The sequence below is a fragment of the Aspergillus costaricaensis genome (genome assembly GCF_003184835.1).
Source record: "Aspergillus costaricaensis CBS 115574 unplaced genomic scaffold BO79scaffold_13, whole genome shotgun sequence".
Classification (NCBI taxonomy): domain Eukaryota; kingdom Fungi; phylum Ascomycota; class Eurotiomycetes; order Eurotiales; family Aspergillaceae; genus Aspergillus; species Aspergillus costaricensis.
In genome coordinates this window covers 770,520-786,918 of record NW_020291813.1, presented here as the reverse complement: position 1 = coordinate 786,918, position 16,399 = coordinate 770,520, and the positions used below count along the sequence as shown (strand labels likewise).

General features: G+C 51.7%; 6 protein-coding genes across 6 annotated transcripts; 3 read left to right on the top strand and 3 right to left on the bottom strand.

Annotated features, from left to right (window-relative positions):
- The first annotated feature begins 205 nt into the window (after window positions 1-205).
- BO79DRAFT_208836 (S53 family peptidase) lies at window positions 206-2,334 on the top strand. The gene is made up of 5 exons (XM_025682469.1): window positions 206-1,146; window positions 1,195-1,336; window positions 1,384-1,477; window positions 1,532-1,835; window positions 1,890-2,334. The coding sequence occupies exons 1-5, from the start codon at window positions 251-253 to the stop codon at window positions 2,239-2,241; spliced, it is 1,788 nt and encodes a 595-aa protein (XP_025540502.1). The 5' UTR covers window positions 206-250; the 3' UTR covers window positions 2,242-2,334.
- Window positions 2,335-2,810: 476 nt separating this feature from the next.
- On the bottom strand, window positions 2,811-4,383 carry BO79DRAFT_245063 (uncharacterized protein). The gene is made up of 4 exons (XM_025685438.1): window positions 4,115-4,383; window positions 3,996-4,063; window positions 3,216-3,942; window positions 2,811-3,159 (listed from the first exon to the last, which is right to left on the bottom strand). The coding sequence occupies exons 1-4, from the start codon at window positions 4,314-4,316 to the stop codon at window positions 2,891-2,893; spliced, it is 1,266 nt and encodes a 421-aa protein (XP_025540501.1). The 5' UTR covers window positions 4,317-4,383; the 3' UTR covers window positions 2,811-2,890.
- A 723-nt stretch (window positions 4,384-5,106) lies between these two features.
- On the bottom strand, window positions 5,107-6,382 carry BO79DRAFT_245062 (intradiol ring-cleavage dioxygenase; the record flags this gene model as incomplete). The annotated part of the gene is made up of 3 exons (XM_025685437.1): window positions 5,107-5,698; window positions 5,762-6,086; window positions 6,139-6,382. 3 exons carry the CDS (start codon window positions 6,380-6,382, stop codon window positions 5,107-5,109), a joined length of 1,161 nt encoding a protein of 386 aa, XP_025540500.1.
- Window positions 6,383-8,219: 1,837 nt separating this feature from the next.
- Window positions 8,220-9,272, top strand: BO79DRAFT_264192 (class I SAM-dependent methyltransferase; the record flags this gene model as incomplete). Its single annotated transcript, XM_025686760.1, has 1 exon — window positions 8,220-9,272. The coding sequence occupies one exon, from the start codon at window positions 8,220-8,222 to the stop codon at window positions 9,075-9,077; it is 858 nt and encodes a 285-aa protein (XP_025540499.1). The 3' UTR covers window positions 9,078-9,272.
- A 432-nt stretch (window positions 9,273-9,704) lies between these two features.
- On the bottom strand, window positions 9,705-10,447 carry BO79DRAFT_264191 (uncharacterized protein; the record flags this gene model as incomplete). Its single annotated transcript, XM_025686759.1, has 2 exons — window positions 9,705-10,024; window positions 10,087-10,447. The coding sequence occupies 2 exons, from the start codon at window positions 10,445-10,447 to the stop codon at window positions 9,705-9,707; spliced, it is 681 nt and encodes a 226-aa protein (XP_025540498.1).
- Window positions 10,448-13,933: 3,486 nt separating this feature from the next.
- Window positions 13,934-16,386, top strand: BO79DRAFT_245061 (sugar porter family MFS transporter). The gene is made up of 4 exons (XM_025685436.1): window positions 13,934-14,527; window positions 14,598-14,674; window positions 14,727-15,984; window positions 16,034-16,386. Exons 1-4 carry the CDS (start codon window positions 14,158-14,160, stop codon window positions 16,234-16,236), a joined length of 1,908 nt encoding a protein of 635 aa, XP_025540497.1. The 5' UTR covers window positions 13,934-14,157; the 3' UTR covers window positions 16,237-16,386.
- Window positions 16,387-16,399: the final 13 nt, after the last annotated feature.

The following is a 16,399-nucleotide window of genomic DNA, read 5'->3' as shown; positions in this document are numbered from 1 at the left end:
CGCCAGTCGCTCTGGGGTGCATTTGCAGTATTCCCTCGACAAATCAGCTTTTCTTCAGTACCGGCCGGTCCGAACTGACCCAGTCGGCTAGCAGTTGGAGACATGCAATGATGCCATTGTCTCGTCCGATAAGCAAGGGCGGCCAGTCCCCCGTCCCTTCTGTCTGACTTGGAAAAGTTATAATGTCCGTCTCGCCGGCCTAGCGGTCAATTCGAACTCTTCGTCTGTTGTCCCTCTTAATTTCTCCAGCATGCGTTCCTCCGGTCTTTACACAGCACTGCTGTGCTCTCTGGCCGCATCGACCAACGCGGTTGTTCATGAAAAGCTCGCCGCGGTCCCCTCGGGCTGGCACCATCTCGAAGATGCTGGCTCCGACCACCAGATAAGCCTGTCGATCGCGCTGGCACGGAAGAACCTCGATCAGCTTGAATCCAAGCTGAAGGACTTGTCCACACCTGGTGAGTCGCAGTACGGCCAGTGGCTGGATCAGGAGGATGTCGACACGCTGTTCCCAGTGGCCAGCGACAAGGCCGTGATCAGCTGGTTGCGCAGCGCCAACATTACACATATCGCCCGACAGGGCAGCTTGGTGAACTTTGCGACCACTGTCGACAAGGTCAACAAGCTTCTCAACACCACCTTTGCTTACTACCAAAGCGGCTCTTCTCAAAGACTGCGCACAACGGAGTACTCCATTCCCCATGATCTGGTCGACTCGATCGACCTCATCTCCCCGACGACTTTCTTCGGGAAAGAAAAGACCAGCGCTGGTCTAAACCAACGGGCGCAAAAGATTGACAGCCATGTGGCCAAACGCTCTAACAGCTCGTCCTGCGCCGATCTTATCACGTTGTCCTGCCTGAAGGAGATGTACAACTTTGGCAATTACACTCCCAGCGCCTCGTCAGGAAGCAAGCTGGGATTCGCCAGCTTCCTGAACGAGTCCGCCTCGTATTCCGATCTTGCCAAGTTCGAGAGACTGTTCAACTTGCCGTCTCAGAACTTTTCCGTGGAGCTGATCAACGGCGGCGTCAATGATCAGAATCAAACGACGGCTTCCCTGACCGAGGCTGATCTCGATGTGGAACTGCTCGTCGGCGTGGGCCATCCCTTGCCAGTGACGGAGTTTATCACTTCTGGCGAACCGTGAGCATTGTTCCTTAGACATGAATCTAGTCGATGCTAATTATGTAGTCCTTTCATTCCCGACCCCGATGAGCCGAGTGCCGCCGATAACGAGAATGAGCCTTACCTCCAATACTACGAGTACCTCCTCACCAAGCCCAACTCGGCCCTGCCCCAAGTGATTTCCAACTCCTACGGCGACGACGAACAGGTAATACCATACATCGTCCCCAAATAGCTACATACTAACCGACCCAGACCGTTCCAGAATACTACGCCAAGCGAGTCTGCAACCTGATCGGACTCGTCGGCCTGCGCGGCATCAGCGTCCTGGAGTCATCCGGTGACGAAGGTATACTCCTCACCATCATCGTCCACTAAAGCATACTTGCTAACAGCAGCACAGGAATTGGATCTGGCTGCCGCACCACCGACGGCACCAACAGCACCCAATTCAACCCCATCTTCCCCGCCACCTGTCCCTACGTGACCGCCGTAGGAGGCACCATGTCTTACGCGCCCGAAATCGCCTGGGAAGCCAGTTCCGGCGGTTTCAGCAACTACTTTGAGCGAGCCTGGTTCCAGAAGGAAGCTGTGCAAAACTACCTGGCGCACCACATCACCAACGAGACGAAGCAGTATTACTCACAATTCGCTAACTTTAGCGGTCGCGGATTTCCCGATGTTTCGGCCCATAGCTTTGAGCCTTCGTAAGCCAAACTCCCCACCTGAGAATGTTACGAATAGGGGCTAATGTGATATAGTTATGAGGTTATCTTCTACGGCGCCCGCTACGGCTCCGGCGGTACTTCCGCCGCATGTCCTCTGTTCTCTGCGCTAGTGGGCATGTTGAACGATGCTCGGCTGCGGGCGGGCAAGTCCACGCTGGGTTTCTTGAATCCCCTGCTGTACAGCAAGGGGTACAGGGCGCTGACGGATGTCACGGCGGGACAGTCGATCGGGTGCAATGGCATTGATCCGCAGAGTGATGAGGCTGTTGCGGGCGCGGGCATTATCCCGTGGGCGCATTGGAATGCCACGGTCGGATGGGATCCGGTGACGGGATTGGGGCTTCCTGATTTCGAGAAGTTGAGGGAGTTGGTGCTGTCGTTGTAGATTACATGTCTGTATTTGGGATGAGACTTTGTATGTGTTATGATGTGATAGTATGTGAGATATGTGTAAGATGATTTTCGAAATATGTACGGGTTTCACATGGCTTGCTTCCTGCATGGTTCATAATATGACGGGTGTCTTAGTAGAGGTTTCGTAACTGCTTTTGCGTCTCATGCATCGTGACGGACAAAGTCAACAGACCCTGACGCGCCCATTATGAGTGGCTGATAAGGACATGCATCATTACTCCGTGGAAGCCCCGAAATTAATCCCGACAGGGGTCAAGGGGAATACACCCAATCAATCACTTACCCCGCTTCTGGCACCGCATAGGGCTGAGCGATGCGATGGTGAAATGGCTACCGATTTGCCGATTAGCCGTAGGGCCAGTTGTTGATTCCGGAATCACCCTACAACACATGCTTCGTGCATAGGAAAACAGTGCTATTCGTCCATTGTTGCTGGTATCCGGATGTTTCTACCCTGGATTCCTCTGCTAGTCTAATGAGCTACACACTATATCTGCAGTCAATGCACGAGGGCCAGCAAACTCCGGTATACCAGTGCAACCCAATTCCATCGGCCGAGTATGATATTAAACTCATTATCGGTGTGATTATAAATTAAGTCGAAAATGTACGCCTGACCCTCACTTGATATAGGGCGGAAGTATTTCAGGATATAATGGGAATGGCTCATCCATACACTCTGTCGGACACTCGCCCTTGTCATACGACGCCTGCACGGGAACCCGCAGTCGCAAATTCGCACTCCTCGAGTTATCGACATCGGCCGAAATGAAGATGGAGAGGCTGTACCGTCGGGAGATGTACGGATGAGTAAAGGTAGGAGGGAGGTAATCGGGCGTGTCGAAGTTGAGGATCAGGGGGGTAGTTGCTTGGTATGTTGTCGGTTGGTCTGTTATATCATACAAAGTCAGGAGTGATAAAAGTCACCGAGAGCGCATAACGTACCCTGCTTGTTAAGACCGCAGTCCTCCCACGATGCGATGCGCAACTTCCGCACCTGTGTACAACCCGTCCCCGTCGTATTCGCAACAAGCTTGAAATCCAGCAACTTGTTGGCGTCCCCCTCTAATGGGAGTCGATCTTGCGGAGACACAGAAACAAATGTCGTCGCGCGAAGAGACGTCTGAATGCTGGCATATATCCCGGGGGCATCTGCATGTTGTTGCGATGGATCTGGACAGCGATAGTGCCATTTTAGTGGAACTACCGTAGACACCATTCCCGAATTATTTAGGTACAGCGGGGCAGGTTCCTTCGTCTGCACAGATAGATAGTATAGATCGCGGCGATGTAATCTATCGCGAACACTTCGTGATGATGCGAGGGTATATTCGCCAGGAAAGTCGGGAATACAAATGGGAGGGGCACATTCTCGAGCCGGTGCAAACGTTACTGGCGCTTCAGTCTCGGCGATGCATTCTTCGTGGTCGAAGAGTCGGGCTTTGAGAAAGTATTCTATGCGGCCTTGCCCGCGCAGTATAAGATCGTTGGAGTTGTAGACTGGCACGGGTTTGAAGGAGAGAGATGGGGGTAGGAGAGTAGTGTCATATTCGTCGGACGAGACGGAGTTGGCGGATCGGGGGATGTTGAAGTGGAAGGGGTGTAGGAGGGTCCGTGAAGTGTTGGCAGTGTTTTGCTGTGCCAGTTCGCGCACATCGGATGCTCGGAGGAGCTGAACTAAGTTAATACAAAGATCTTCTCGAGAAGGGCGCAAGGTCATTTTACTGTGATATTCTTTGCGAGTCGCAGCAGCTGCGTTGAGACATTCAGATTGACTGCTGTTGATAGATGACCTGGTATAGCGGGTTAAAGCCAGAGAAGAATTTCTTCAATGGGACATTTACCTTCAAAGGTCACTTCGACGAGTAACTGTTGCGATGAACTGGCAGTCTCATTGTCTGGCATCGATACAATGACATTGCCGTCAAGGTGACCGTCCGTGATGACATGGCTGCTGTTTGCTGAGAGTACCTCTGCATAATCCGACGACGTACAATTTCTCCCTGATTGTTGATTGACTTGAATGTGAATTCGCGGTGCCATCATGAATGTTCTAAGGATACCACTGTGACCATCTTCGCCAAAGGAAGCAGATAGTTGTAGAGAAAAAGTGGAAGAACCCAGCACACCGAGCTAGCCCGCTAAGAATCAGGTGAGCACGCACCGGGGGAAATTACTGTCGCAGTTTAGTAGGTCATCGTGCAGGCCGAAATGACGCTATCAGCCCGTCTGGCCCCTAACAGGGATGCATCCTCCCTCCCGATAGGGCTGAAGGGGGCTCGACAGGGATCTGAGGGATTTTCCGGATTGTTGGCCGCGCCCCGTGCAGCAGGTTCAGTCATGGTGCCTCTTGTCCAAGCTTCAACTAACAACATAGTGCTTACTAGCACAAAAGCTTAGCATACGTGGTTAGAGAATTGATGGACAGGATTTGTTGTGATTTGCACGGGTCTGAGCGTTCACGTTGCACAGCAGCTGCTGATAGTCGGTCAGATGGAGCACGCTGTCAGGCTTTAGGGGCGCTTTGGTTGTTCTATCGGCGGCGGGGCATAGTTCCGGGCTCACTCTTGCCGAGAGTTCGTCTCGGTGAAAGGGGCTGCTCGGGTCGATACATTGCGATCCATACTCTGTGTTATGATATAGAGCGAGATTTACATCATTTAGGAGGGAAGAGGCTGTTCGATATCGGAGATGGGGTATAGTATTCCCGACACTTGATTTAAGACTAGTGAAGAGTCTATTGTCTAACTGCTTAATACAATATATGAGAAAAATGTTGTTACAGTAGAAAGTAATTCCCGTCCCGTAGACGCACGCTTAGCGATTTTCAGAATCTTCAAGCACTGGTAGAAGAGGGCATAGCACCGGACATGGACATGGAACCCGAAGGAGCACCACCGCCACCACCAGAGCCACCACCCATGGCAGCGCTGTCCGAGTTCTCGTGACCGCCGTTCTCATCGTAGTAAGCAGCAATGCTGTAGTAGGAGTTGTCGGTGTAGTCGGCAGTAGTGTTGATACCAATTTGGATCCAGGCGAACAGACCGTCCTCAATGCTGTCACCGAGGTACAGGAACTCCGGGAAGGGGTCGTAGGCGCTGCTGGCCTGCTCGACACTCCACATGTCGTCGGCATTGCTGGTGATATCCTGAGTGTTGGTGGTGTAGGGGTAGGTGTTCTCAACAGCGGTACGCAGGACCTCGTTCCAGAAGAGCTGGCCGATGTGGGCGACGCTGCCAGTGCCCACTTGGAGGGTGCCGTTGTTGCGGTTGATGGTGGAGTTGAGGTGAGTCAGGAGATGGGTGTGGATGGCGCGGCCGTCATAGTGACCGGGGAAGATGGTCTGGAAGGTGACAACACCATCCTCATCGGTCTCTTGGATACCACGGAGGAAGGTCGAGTCCCAGCCGTCGGCGGCGTAGTTGCCACTGGTGGAGATACCACTAAATACTTAGCTATGATCGGATGATAGGATAAAAAAAGCACCATACCTGTAAACACCGGTAGCGTTGGCGTTCCAGATGTCGACCAGAGCACCCTGCACAGGCAGGCAAGTGTTGACATCGATGTACTGCACCTCGAGGAAGAGGTCGACACCGTCACAGTACTTATCCTCCTTGACGTTCTGACGGATCACTTCACCCCAGACGTAGTAGGGACCATCGGTGATGGTGGGAGTGAGGATGGAGCTGGTGTTGGCGCCGAAGATGTCGGCCTCGGAGGTCTGGGGGGAGTAGTCAAGGAGGCCGGTCTTGTTGTGGTTGATGGCTTCCCACTTTTCGAGAGCCGCGAGGTTCCGGCGGAACTTGTGGGGAGCTATCTCTGGTTAGACGATGCAATCACGATTTGCCAGTTCAGGCCTGCTTACCAGCAGTCACGCCCCTCTTGGAGCGCAGCTCACGGGCAGTGTTAGCGCGGCGGGAGACGGAGCGCTGCTGAACCTGTCTAGCCTGGTGGCTGTTGGAGCAAGCATTGACACCGTGTCTGGCCTGCTCAGCGAGGGCATCTCGAAGGCGAATCTCCCGCTTGACGGCCTCATGGTCATGTTTCTCGCCGGGGTGGGCGAAAGCCAGAGTGGCCGCGGTGAGAGTGAGGAGCTTGGAGAAATGCATGATGAAGCTATTTGTCTGATCGGGATGATTGAGCTGCGATCGTGCTGTTGATGGCCTTCAAGTCGTGGCTGAGGGCCTTGATATTTATGCTCAACATTGTTGATGCCTCTGCTATAGCCGCGTCATCCAGTCCCATACTGGCGTAGCCGTCAGGCTACCCTGTGAGCCGTACTGACTCCCTAGCGAAGATTTTTGATATCTCAACTGTCAGAGGACTCGTCATCGCGTACCCTGGCGGCAATTGGAAACCCTAGAGGGACTCCGAGATGCCGGCTGGGCAATGGAAGCTTCTTGGCGCCGCGTACGTGGATCCGCAGCGGAGGATAGAAGCTCAGGGAACTTGACCCTGGAAGGTGGATGATCGGCACGCATCACGAATCATTGTCATGCAATTAGTACACATGGAGCGTCTGACGTTATCAGATCAGGGATGCGGACAGCGTCCGCGGGTCTGGGGTATTCTTCGCGCCTTGGCTGTTGTTTCCGCCGATTCTGGATGGTGGCTCAGTGGTTTCATCTGGCAAGCCAAGGCCAGGGCTGAATTTTAGTCACTGTCATTGACACTCTATCTGTGTAGTGATTCGTAATCTCTTCGACAAGGTAGACAACGGGAGGCTGTTGTTGCGTGGAATATGGCAGGGTTTGTCTGGTTGTGATCTCGTCCGGGCTCCGCGCTGTCCGAATTTTCCCCTGCAACGGTGGAGTTATGCAAAGAATTGAAGCACGGACCGCCGAATACACCTTCAATTGTGTTTCCGAAGCAGACCTGAACCGAAGCAATGTGTATGCGAGGTGAGGCGCAGAACAAAACAGAAGTGGTTGCGTATAGCTTCTTTACGTCTCGAAACGGCAATGATTGCTGCACATCCGATTCAAAACTGCCGCTTAGTCAGATCATCCGTCTTCCTCGGCCACTGAAGGCTCAAATTCGGGCAGTTGTGGATGCTTTTCACTGCCATCCCCGAGCCGATGACGCACAAACCATCCGCCCTTGTTATTCGTCGCGCCGGAAGAAAACCGTCGGAGCATAACTTGCTCCCGTCCTTGGTTCAGATGTGATATTTCGGTTAACGTCTAGTGGAGCTCCACCATCCAGTGAAACTGCCAGAGGAATAGTATATGTTGTGACGGGTTCTAGACAATCTGAGCGCCTGCATCGCATGACACGCATGGTGAACTCCTGGACGTTCAACTTGATCATTGGCAGAATTTGCGCCCGCTGGACATCAATTCCTCAATCGCCGAGAGAATTGCTCAAGGCTGCAGTGTTGATTTCTTGCAAGGCCCTCCTTCACATTCAGAGATCTGAGTAAGGGCGTAAAGACGCTCCAGTCTTCAGATTATCTCCACGTCGGCAGAATCACCCGAACCCTGTCCTAAGCCGTAGGCAGATGGTGTTGTATCTCTCGCACACCCAACCTTCTGGACGTCATAGCTAACAACGGACCATGGAGCATTTAGCACGTTTGGTCGTGTTAATCAGAAGTTGGGGAAAGAAACGCCAGAGAAGAAAATACTAAATTGCAGGACTGGGCGCAACCCGTCTTCTTTGTGTTGGAGGGTGCTGCAACCCGTAAAGGGCGCGTTCTTTATGAGATGGAGTCTGTCGCTGAACACTTGACGTATCGTGAACCTCTAGATACTCACCGCTGATGGTTCAAGTTAACTTGCGTGTGATTATATTGGGTGCGGGTGCATTAGTGACTTCTTATCTGCCAAAGTCGGGCACACTGATCGGCGCGCATCCCCCAGCCACCGCATCATTGACCTTCGCCCCGAACCCCTGCTAACCAAACCACTCCCCAACGTGCAAGGATCAAAGACACCTAGTACTATTATGGCTTCCTCCAAAACCGAGCTCGACTATCGCGTTACCGACGACGTCGGCTACGGCCTTGGTAGCGAAACTGCAGCCGCATTTCGACTCAATGGAATATTTCACTTCTGGAAAGAGCACCTCGGCTTCAATATCCACCCGACCATCCGGGAGTCCTTGCAGACCCCAAATCCCCGCATCGCTGATGTAGCCACAGGCACAGCAATCTGGCTCATAGACCTGGCGAAGGAGCTTCCCAACGCGACCCTCGACGGGCTCGATCTGACTCTCGACATGGCGCCCCCGGTGGAGTGGCTCCCACCAAATATCACCTTGCGGCAGTGGAATATCTTCGAAGACCTACCAGAAGAGTTAGTGGGACAGTTCGATCTTGTACATCTCCGACTACTCCTACCAGTTATCCAGAATGGCGACCCCTCGTCAGTCATACAGAAGATCACCCGCATGCTAAAGCCCGGAGGATGGATCCAATGGGATGATCTGAACATCCGAGAGGCAAAGATCTTCAAAGCCAACCCCGAACTCAAGATCGAAGCGTTGGAATACCTTTCTCGGTTTTGGGACACCGGCGAACGGCAGGAATGGATTGGTCGTCTTCCGCAGAGTTTTGAACAAGAGGGACTGAAGCGAACGAGCATTGATCGATATGAAAACTTGAAGCAGTATCTCAAGGCCGACTGCGAGGGATATATTGTGACTTGCGAAGAGACTGCGCGAACACTTGCCAGGAAGGGCAAGGTGGATGAAGCGAAAGAATTCGCTCAGATCGTTCACCAAGCATCGCTGGAAGCTGCGGCTGGCGCTGCTGTGGTGGCTACTAGGGTCGTTTGTATCGGGCAAAAGCCAGTGGAGCTGTGAACTAAGCGATCACCCGGAGGGAGGTAGGCACATTATCTAAGATTTGGGTGAAGATGATTTGATCGAGGGGTTGGATGTAAATACATAGTGTGGTTTGCAGTCCATGTGGTGGGACACTCTTTCCCCATATCACCAAGAGGAGGACTTTTGGGCACAGATCAAAGTCTGTCTGAAGATGATAAGACTGCACTAATGACAATTATACTCTCAATGGGAAATATTTCTCGTAGTTCAAGATAAGTGCTACCCGTTCCGTGCCACGAATAGCGTCATCACTGTCAGGATACCCTCATATATTTCATAGTACACTAGCTGCATGTCTAATTGGCTCCAGTTGCTGTTCAGTGTGTCACAAATAACCCCAACATGATTGTCAGTTATTGTAAGCTTGTGTGACCATCCCTTGGGCTCAAATAGTAGAAACAGAAAATATCTACGGAGTACTACACAAAACTGGGAATGTTCTTTCTTCAACACCATCATTCTCTATTATATATAATGTACCTTTCAAACTTTAGTTCCGAATTCTACCAAGGACATGTTGAACATCTCCACCTCAAGATACTTAGTTAAAGCATCATCAAACCCACCAAACCCAACAAATCCCAGCTTAGAATGCCACCACATCTACGAGCCATTCTCACACCTCCTCAAAAGCTCCCACAAATGCGGCTGCAAGAACTGCCTCTCCAGCCCCAGCGTCTCCGCCAAATACGACCGCCAGTTATCTTCCAACCAAAGTAAATCCTTCGGCTCAACCTCCCCGAGCGCCTGCACAATCATGAACCCGAGATAAGTATCCTCGTCCTCGAATGGTCTCGAGATCTTCAGCCATCGTGACCCCGGAAAAGCATGTAGAATATCCCCATCAATGCAGCGGCGCTCGAGCGCCTCGTAATCATTGTCGTCGCAGTGGAAGGTACAGGTTAATAGATACCGGTCGGGGCCTATACATGCCGCTATGGATTAGCAATGATGTACGTCGACGTTATTAAGTTGGCATACATACCAGCATTTCCCGTCTCACTCCCCTCGCCGTTCTTCAGTACGAAAAGTTGCTGGAAGATCCTTGTGTCGAACTCAGCAATCTCTAAACACGACTTGGTCGTGCCCAACATGCTGTGTGTTTTCGGGATGCGGGCGAAGTTTTCCGGCTCCATGAAATCTAAATCGTCGCAGTCGTATGCGGCAAGCCAGCGAAACTGTTTCTGGGGCCCTAGAGCTCGGAAGAATTCTCCTTTTGTCACGGAGCCTGTCTTTAGGACATCGGGGACATGATGCTCCTGGTACCATTGGCTGAAGACCTCGTCTGTGACGGTGGGATCTCGGAGGCGGGATGAAGCGTAAAGCCAAAGTTTTGAGGAAGACATTATTGTGACGCTTGGAGACTGCACAGGGTACTGAAATCGAATATTCTAATCAATTGAACGAGTCCATATCAAATGCAAAAAAGAGAACGCATGGTAGATAGATATATTCTGACATGGTCAATCGTTACCTCGCTCGGGATCAGAAACAACGACCATGTTAGGAAACCACATTGACCTCTCCAATTGATATCAGATTGTATCGTGAAATGTGCGATGCGTCATATGACGCTATCCCCAGAGTGCCCGACGCCACGTAACTGAGCGACCAAGATCTTGCGTTGCACTACCCGGACACAAGAACTCTGGCCGTGCTTGCTCAACTTTCTGGTCACTAGATCCCACCAATGAGTGTATATGGATCAACGATGAACCATGGAAGTCCCATTCTGAAACTAGGCTAGTCAGCAATGAGTAGTAGTCTCCGTCGTAGCAAGCTGGTCGAGAAGTCGATGCGACATCCTGTCAACGCATTGCCATCCTGTATACATCTTGACCGACATTCCTTTCGTTGAGTGATATCACACATGTACTGTTCATCGGGAAAAATAGCAATCAAAAGCAGACTTGAGTCGGAATAAATTGTACCTTAGACACGATGATAGTCTTTCCCTAAATCACTCCATGAAAACTTTTCAGAGTGGTTTTACTGGACCCCTGTGACTTTGCAAAGTTAGATCAGTGATCCACCCAAACTGGGTTCTGGACCTGTCATTGAAACAATCCGGCATGGATCGACATCCAACTGCAGGCAACACGCATGTCACACTCATAACAAATGGCATTTAGGAGGCGATCATACCGCCTACAATGATCTCCCTCTTTGCGGCAATTTCCTGCTTGAGGCTCTAGTTGAATCTAGGCCACCACTCGTGCTGAAAGTATATCGATTATGGTCACACCCAATTTCACCTGAAGTTAGCGTTCGGCCCCAAAAGAGTAGGAAGCAGGTAATAATTGGCGTTATATAAGCCGGTCGCATGCTTTCTCCTTCCAAGCACTTTCCTCGTCCCATGCCGAGGTTCCAGAAAGTTGCTTCATTCCGCAGATGATGCTATTATCTCAGTCACTCAATGTCAAATTCAAGTTTCAGATTCTTGGATCATAATCCGTAGTTTAGACTTCTTGTTGCTGTCATATATGCGATATCCAACCCTGGTATCTAGGTTAGTTGCACACACTATACAGGCTACAGTACGATTACTTCACGACCAGCCCGTCCTAAAGGCCGCTCCCAAACCTGGAGTAAGCCGCGACCGACCAAGAATAAGGTCTCTCCGAAATACGAGAATTAAGTTCAAAACACAAGGGTGTAGATATTGTATCCGTACCTGCGATGCCGTTCTCAGTGCCATGGTTTCAACGTGAACCCTGCCAGTGCTGTTTCCTTGCGCACTGTCCCCTCCGGCAGTGGCTGCGGCCGGAAAAAGGGTGATCCACCACCTTACTTCAGTAGAAGTTTGTGGAAAGTCAAAGATCCAAGTGGCTTACTGGCGTGCAACTTGGCGAAAATAGTTACTTGCTTATCTTCATGGTGGCTGAAAGTAGACGACGTAGCTGGCACTAGCTGGCTTCACGTCGTGTGTAACCCCTTCCACGCGTGGGCTATAACCAGGAAAGACTGGCATATCATGGCCGAGCATGAATTAAAACAAAACAGTCTTGATTTGGTGTTATCCGACTTTAGTTGCTCACTCGGTTTTGGAGGCCTAACACCCTCATTGGTGCAATCTGGATGTAACAGTCCTGCTAAATGTTCACCCAATCATCGGAAATGGGATGTATAGGACCACCCAAGGCGGGTAATGATCTTCGCCCTAGTTGTGCCAGCCCACCTCCTTGCTCAGCAATACGAGATATTATGCGACTTGTATATCTCGAGACAGCACGGAAATGTCAGGGCTCACTACCACGTGTATAACTTATGCTGCAAAGCGCACCCGCACGAAATCGCTTAGGCCTGAGTTCTAGGTCGCAAGGAGGGTAATTGGCAGCGTATTTCCGCCCGCATTTCTCCACCCTTTCCCCGCAATCCATACATTTCGCTTGTGTCTAGCGTAGTCTCATATCCTGACAGCCGTCTGGATATCCAATTTGGCTCATTGCAGGACGCCCAATTAGGCGTACCACCTCTCAGAACACGTGGACTGATGCATGGACGTCTCAGCGGCTCTAGGGCAAGTAGGAATGCCCGTAGCTGAGCCTTAAGGCTGAAGTAGGCGTCAGTGCAAGGTACTACTATACTGTCTTCCATGTGATGAGGAAGATGAGGGAGAGGCTGTCAGACCATGCCTCCCAGCTGGATTACCCCGACCGCTCGGTTTCTGTTTGATTCAGGAAGGCTTGCGGGCGACAGACAGCGATTGGAGGAGCCAAGGGCTGGGCGCGGTCATCTGCAAGCACCAGGAGCCGTGTTGGAAGCTTTGGTAGCTTTGGCCGGCAGCGCCACGTCGGATAGATCGGCCGCCACCTACGTTGCTCTGGATCAGATGGAACACCGCCAAGGGAGCCAATGCGACACAAGCAACCAATGACCCATGAAGTCAAAAGAGTTATTTCCCTCAGTACGAGTACAACTCCTGATCCTGATGTTGGGTAACCTGTGGGCGGTTGGATTGGGGCATCACTAGAAGCTGGAGATCACGTGGCCACCAGTGGGGGCCTGAGGCCGAGTCCCCGCCGCATTAGGAAATCCCGGCGTGTAACAACCTAACAATGGTAACAGGAATGTGACAGGGCAATCGATTAATTTCCCTAGCTTCAACTAACTCCCGACCGGCTCACGTTAGCTTTCCGTAGCGTGGGATTCCCACTCAAATCATATCTCTTGTAAGCAACCGAAGTTGGGTTAGACAGACCCACGGCTGTCTCGTGGTCTGACCATTGCTGCATCCCGTCCATCTGGCCTGGCCTACCAATCCCCGTGGGGTTTCCCCAGCCGGGGATCTGCTTTCACGCTATTCAATCGTCGATGTACACTGACCTTATCCATGGTTGACTCTGGTATCCCCCCATGTCCTCATACCTATCTGGGGTCATGTCATGTCGGCGCCCGACCGCAACCACAGACGCCGGCTTCGGTTGTTCCCCTCATCCCCTCCTTTGCGGAGACCGGCCACCTTTGATGCAATCCTCGAATGACGGCATGAAAAAGGGCCATCCTGGTCTAAAGTGACCAATCCAATCCAGTTCTTTATGTCCACATCGACTAGGATGTAACGGAGCCTTATGGTCAAAGTATTTCCAATCCAACCAGATGCCGCCTGGTTGGCTGGCACACGCGTAGCGGTCGGTAGATGCCGCATCAAAGAACTCAACGATTAGTCGAACTCTGTGCCCATGCGCCGTTTTAGCCAAGTCGATGTCTCGTCGTCATTCGGCAAATGCACTGACGGGATCCACCCCCGAGGACAAGGCTCTCGGGTGAGATTTGATAAATGGCCGGGGTCTCTCCCACCACCCCGAGGGCTTTGATTAACCCTGAAACGTGAAAAAGGTGTTTTTCAAGCCGCCCAATCCTCAAGTCTTGCGACTGAAGTATGTTCTTGTTGGCCTCCAAGCCACAGTCGCGTAGAAAGTTCAAGGTATCGGCCTTCCGGTTCCTCTCCATTACTTGAACCACCTTCCCTTCTGAATCGTGATTTGATACCTCGTCAGCAAGATTATAAGCGCATCTACTGTGTGGGCATCCTGTGTCTAGTTGACCTCTCGCAATGGACGGAGAAGAGGTCACGGCGAAGGCCGTTCACAAGGACGAAAACCCTGCTAGCGTTGAGCACGCTGAGAAGCCACAGCAGCGACACGATGTCTTCGACATCGAAGGGCGCTCGGGCGGTCTTAACGCCGTATTCGAAAACCCCTTGGCAGGCGTGCCGCGAGAGCAACTCCTCGGCGACGTGGAGCGCTTCTGTCGCCAGTACGGTCTCGAAGCCCACTTGGACGAATTCCGCAAGGGCGCCTTGATCTCACAGAATCCGCAGGGCGCATTGGACCTTCCTGACCTGACCGAGGCGGACAAGGAGACCCTCCGGCGGGAACAGACGCATAAATGGTCGCAACCTTGGCAGCTTTACTTCATGGCATGTAGGTGCTTTTATCAGTACTACCTGTCACAAACTTTTCTCATATCAATGCTGACGATGCTTCTATATAGCCATGTGTTCTCTTGCAGCCGCTGTACAAGGTATGGATGAGACTGTCAACAATGGCGCCCAGGCTATCTATCTTGATGTAAGTACTCTCTCGTCTTTATACTCAAGTGGCCCATGCTAACAACCAGCAGGAACTTGGGATCACTGCACCCCGATTTTCGGAGCAAATGCAAGATTACCTTACCGGGCTTGTCGTCGGTGCTCCCTATCTAGCGTGTGCAATTCTCGGTTGTTGGCTCACCGAGCCTATGAACAGATACCTGGCGCGACGTGGGACAATCTTCTGGTCTTGCTTCATTGCAGCAGTGGCTTCCATCTGGGAAGGCGTGGCTAATTCCTGGGTTAACCTCTTCATTGCACGGTTTGTCCTTGGCCTTGGTATTGGTTCCAAATCATCGACTGTGCCCGTGTATGCGGCTGAATGTTCCCCGGCCCCCATCCGAGGTGCCCTTGTTATGATGTGGCAGATGTGGACAGCATTCGGCATTATGCTTGGTAATATCATGGGCGTTGCTTTCATGGGCGTATCGAGAGATCTCTCGTGGCGTCTTATGCTCGGATCAACCGTGGTCCTGCCCCTTGTTGTCTGCGCGCAAGTCTATTTCTGCCCAGAGTCCCCTCGGTGGCTTATTCAACACAACCGAATTCACCAGGCTTTCAAGTCTTTCCGCACGCTCCGCCCCACTGATCTGCAGGCGGCCCGAGACTTGTACTACGCGTACGTCCAGGTGGAGCTGGAACGGAAAGTCAACACCGGGAAGAACTTCTTCTCCATGTTCCTCGAGCTCTTTACGATCCCACGCAATCGTCGCGCCACGCTTGCTAGCTGGATTGTCATGTTTCTGCAACAATTCTGTGGAGTGAATGTGATAGCTTATTATTCCACAACCATTTTCGTTGATTCCGGATATAGTATCCAGCAAGCCCTATTGGCCAGCATGGGAACAGGGATCTTGAATTGGGTTTTTGCCCTCCCCGCATTCTTCACTATTGACACATGGGGCCGCCGGAACCTGCTGCTCTTCACTTTTCCATTCCTAGCCATCTGGCTTCTCTGGACTGGGTTCTCGTTCTGGATTGACCCGGAGGACTCAACCAGTAAGAAGCGGGTGGCCATGGTCACAACGGGCATGTATCTGTTCGAGGTTTTCTATTCCCCGGGTGAAGGACCTGTGCCATTTACCTATTCTGCCGAAGCATTCCCACTGCAGGTGCGTGAGGTTGGCATGTCATGGGCCACTGCGACAACATGGTGTTTCAACTTTATTCTGTCGTTCACCTGGCCTATGCTCCTAAGAGCATTCAAGCCTCAGGGTGCATTCGGATGGTATGCCGCATGGTGTGTGATTGGATGGTTCCTAGTCCTGCTGTTCGTGCCAGAGACTAAGGGTAAGTGCGCATTTTTCCATGGTCAATGGTCAGAGCTAACGTTAGATAGAACTCACACTGGAAGAGCTTGATCAAGTATTTTCGGTCTCGACACGCAAGCACGCATCCTACCAATTGAAGAATGCATGGTGGCATTTCCGCGTTTGGGTACTTCGGCAGAAGTTGGAACCACTGCCCAGATTCTATGAGCATGCGGAGAACCTGGCGGAAGGGCACGCTGAGGGTCACCCACAGGAGTACAATGAGAAATGATCGGTCCTGGGATATGGTATCGCTGTTGGTAGACGCTTATTATTTGCCCAGGTGCTCTTTGACGATGATGAAGTCTAATGGTTGTGGTAATATATCAGTTGATGGATGCGAGTGATAGTTGTTTGATACCTGAGCTTAGTACTCGAGAATAATATCTGTTTTT

Bases quoted from the DNA above. Each gene is read 5' to 3' on its own strand.
- BO79DRAFT_245061 (XM_025685436.1), top strand. From the start codon at position 14,158: ATGGACGGAGAAGAGGTCACGGCGAAGGCCGTTCACAAGGACGAAAAC. The intron at 14,675-14,726 runs GTAAGTACTCTC...AACAACCAGCAG, and splicing joins CCCAGGCTATCTATCTTGAT to GAACTTGGGATCACTGCACC. The intron at 15,985-16,033 runs GTAAGTGCGCAT...AACGTTAGATAG, and splicing joins GTTCGTGCCAGAGACTAAGG to AACTCACACTGGAAGAGCTT.
- BO79DRAFT_245063 (XM_025685438.1), bottom strand. From the start codon at position 4,316: ATGATGGCACCGCGAATTCACATTCAAGTCAATCAACAATCAGGGAGA. The intron at 4,064-4,114 runs GTAAATGTCCCA...CCGCTATACCAG, and splicing joins CGTCGAAGTGACCTTTGAAG to GTCATCTATCAACAGCAGTC. The intron at 3,943-3,995 runs GTAAAATGACCT...AACTTAGTTCAG, and splicing joins GACTCGCAAAGAATATCACA to CTCCTCCGAGCATCCGATGT.
- BO79DRAFT_208836 (XM_025682469.1), top strand. From the start codon at position 251: ATGCGTTCCTCCGGTCTTTACACAGCACTGCTGTGCTCTCTGGCCGCA. The intron at 1,147-1,194 runs GTGAGCATTGTT...CTAATTATGTAG, and splicing joins TTTATCACTTCTGGCGAACC to TCCTTTCATTCCCGACCCCG. The intron at 1,836-1,889 runs GTAAGCCAAACT...AATGTGATATAG, and splicing joins GCCCATAGCTTTGAGCCTTC to TTATGAGGTTATCTTCTACG.